The sequence below is a fragment of the Haplochromis burtoni genome, unplaced genomic scaffold (assembly GCF_018398535.1).
Source record: "Haplochromis burtoni strain Fernald_Lab_line unplaced genomic scaffold, NCSU_Asbu1 Contig_3259, whole genome shotgun sequence".
Lineage (NCBI taxonomy): Eukaryota > Metazoa > Chordata > Actinopteri > Cichliformes > Cichlidae > Haplochromis > Haplochromis burtoni.
The window spans coordinates 4,483-5,694 of record NW_024585620.1 but is presented as its reverse complement, the minus strand read 5'-3'; the positions used below and the strand labels follow the sequence as shown (position 1 = coordinate 5,694).

General features: G+C 39.6%; 1 protein-coding gene across 1 annotated transcript in view; it reads left to right on the top strand.

The window, feature by feature from the left end:
* Nucleotides 1-72: 72 nt before the first annotated feature.
* The window catches only part of LOC106632871 (nucleotide-binding oligomerization domain-containing protein 1), a gene marked incomplete in the record, with an annotated part of 2,504 nt that continues 1,364 nt past the window's right edge, over nt 73-1,212 (top strand). The window contains 1 exon segment of the mRNA XM_042217851.1: nt 73-1,212. Coding sequence (XP_042073785.1) covers nt 181-1,212 — 1,032 coding nt within the window.

Sequence of the window (1,212 nt, the reverse complement as noted above, 5' to 3'; positions counted from 1 at the left end):
AGTTGGTGTTGTAAGACACCGCCTCTGTTCAAAGATGGTTTTAATATGCTGGTATAAATATGTATCCATTATTTTGTAAGAAAACTACATTTGATTCAAAGTCACTTTGTTTTCTCACTGTTTTCAGGACCAAGGCCGTGCCACAGATATCAGGAAAAGTTAAAGTCAAATGCAAAAGAGATGTCAAATAAGTTTTGGGGAGAAAGTCAAAAGCTGTTTGGAGGAAACAAGAAGCCTGATCTGTCGTACGCAACACTTGTATTAGACACAGACGAAAGTGTTTCTCCATCTAAAATAAAGAAAGTGAAGAAAAAGAAAAGCAAGCTGAGTCGCCCTAAAAAGATGAGAAAATACATCCCTGAGGAGAAACCAGACATTCCCCCCAGTGAGCTGCTGGAAACGGATAAAAACATACTCTTGGTTGGAAAACCTGGAATTGGAAAGACAGCACTGACTCATGAAATGCTGAGACTCTGGGCAGAAAGAGAAAGCAAAGAGCCTGATTACATGTTTTACTTTGACATGAGGGAAATATCTGACATCATAAGGGACAAAAACTTAGAGGAACTTCTTTTTGGTGTGTTCTGTGAACCTGATGAAGGCAAAGATGAGGTCTTACAGGATATAAAGAGACACTCTGACAATATCACAATAATCTTTGATGGGATCACAGATCTCTCCTCACAGGTGGTCAAGAAAGTTTTAACAAAGAAACTACTTCCTCTTGCAAAGATCATCATAACATGCAGACCAGATAATGAAGACTTGTTTTCTGGGGACTTTCACAAAGTGGAGGTGAAAGGCTTTAGTGAGCAGACTATTAAAACATACTTGTCTGCAACACTCGGTGAAGATCAGAAGAAGGTTTTGAGTAACTTGGAGTTGGTAACTCTTTGTCATGTCCCCATGTATGCACTGATGGTCACTGTTTGCTTTTCATCAAAAGATGCTCCACAGCCATGTACAGTAACTGAGATATACATCAATATTGTTCGATTCTGCCTTCAGATAAACAGCCAAAAAACGAACGAAGATCTAAATTCCTTCATCAAAACCAAGAGAGAAGAAATTCTGTCTCTGGCTGAAGCTGCTTTTCTTGCAACCCAACAAAAAACTGTGAACCTGACAGACCTGACCTGTAAAGACATCTGTGTCCTGTCCTTCCTGAAACCACTTCTCATTAAGGAGGCCGTGACTGAAACAATAACCACA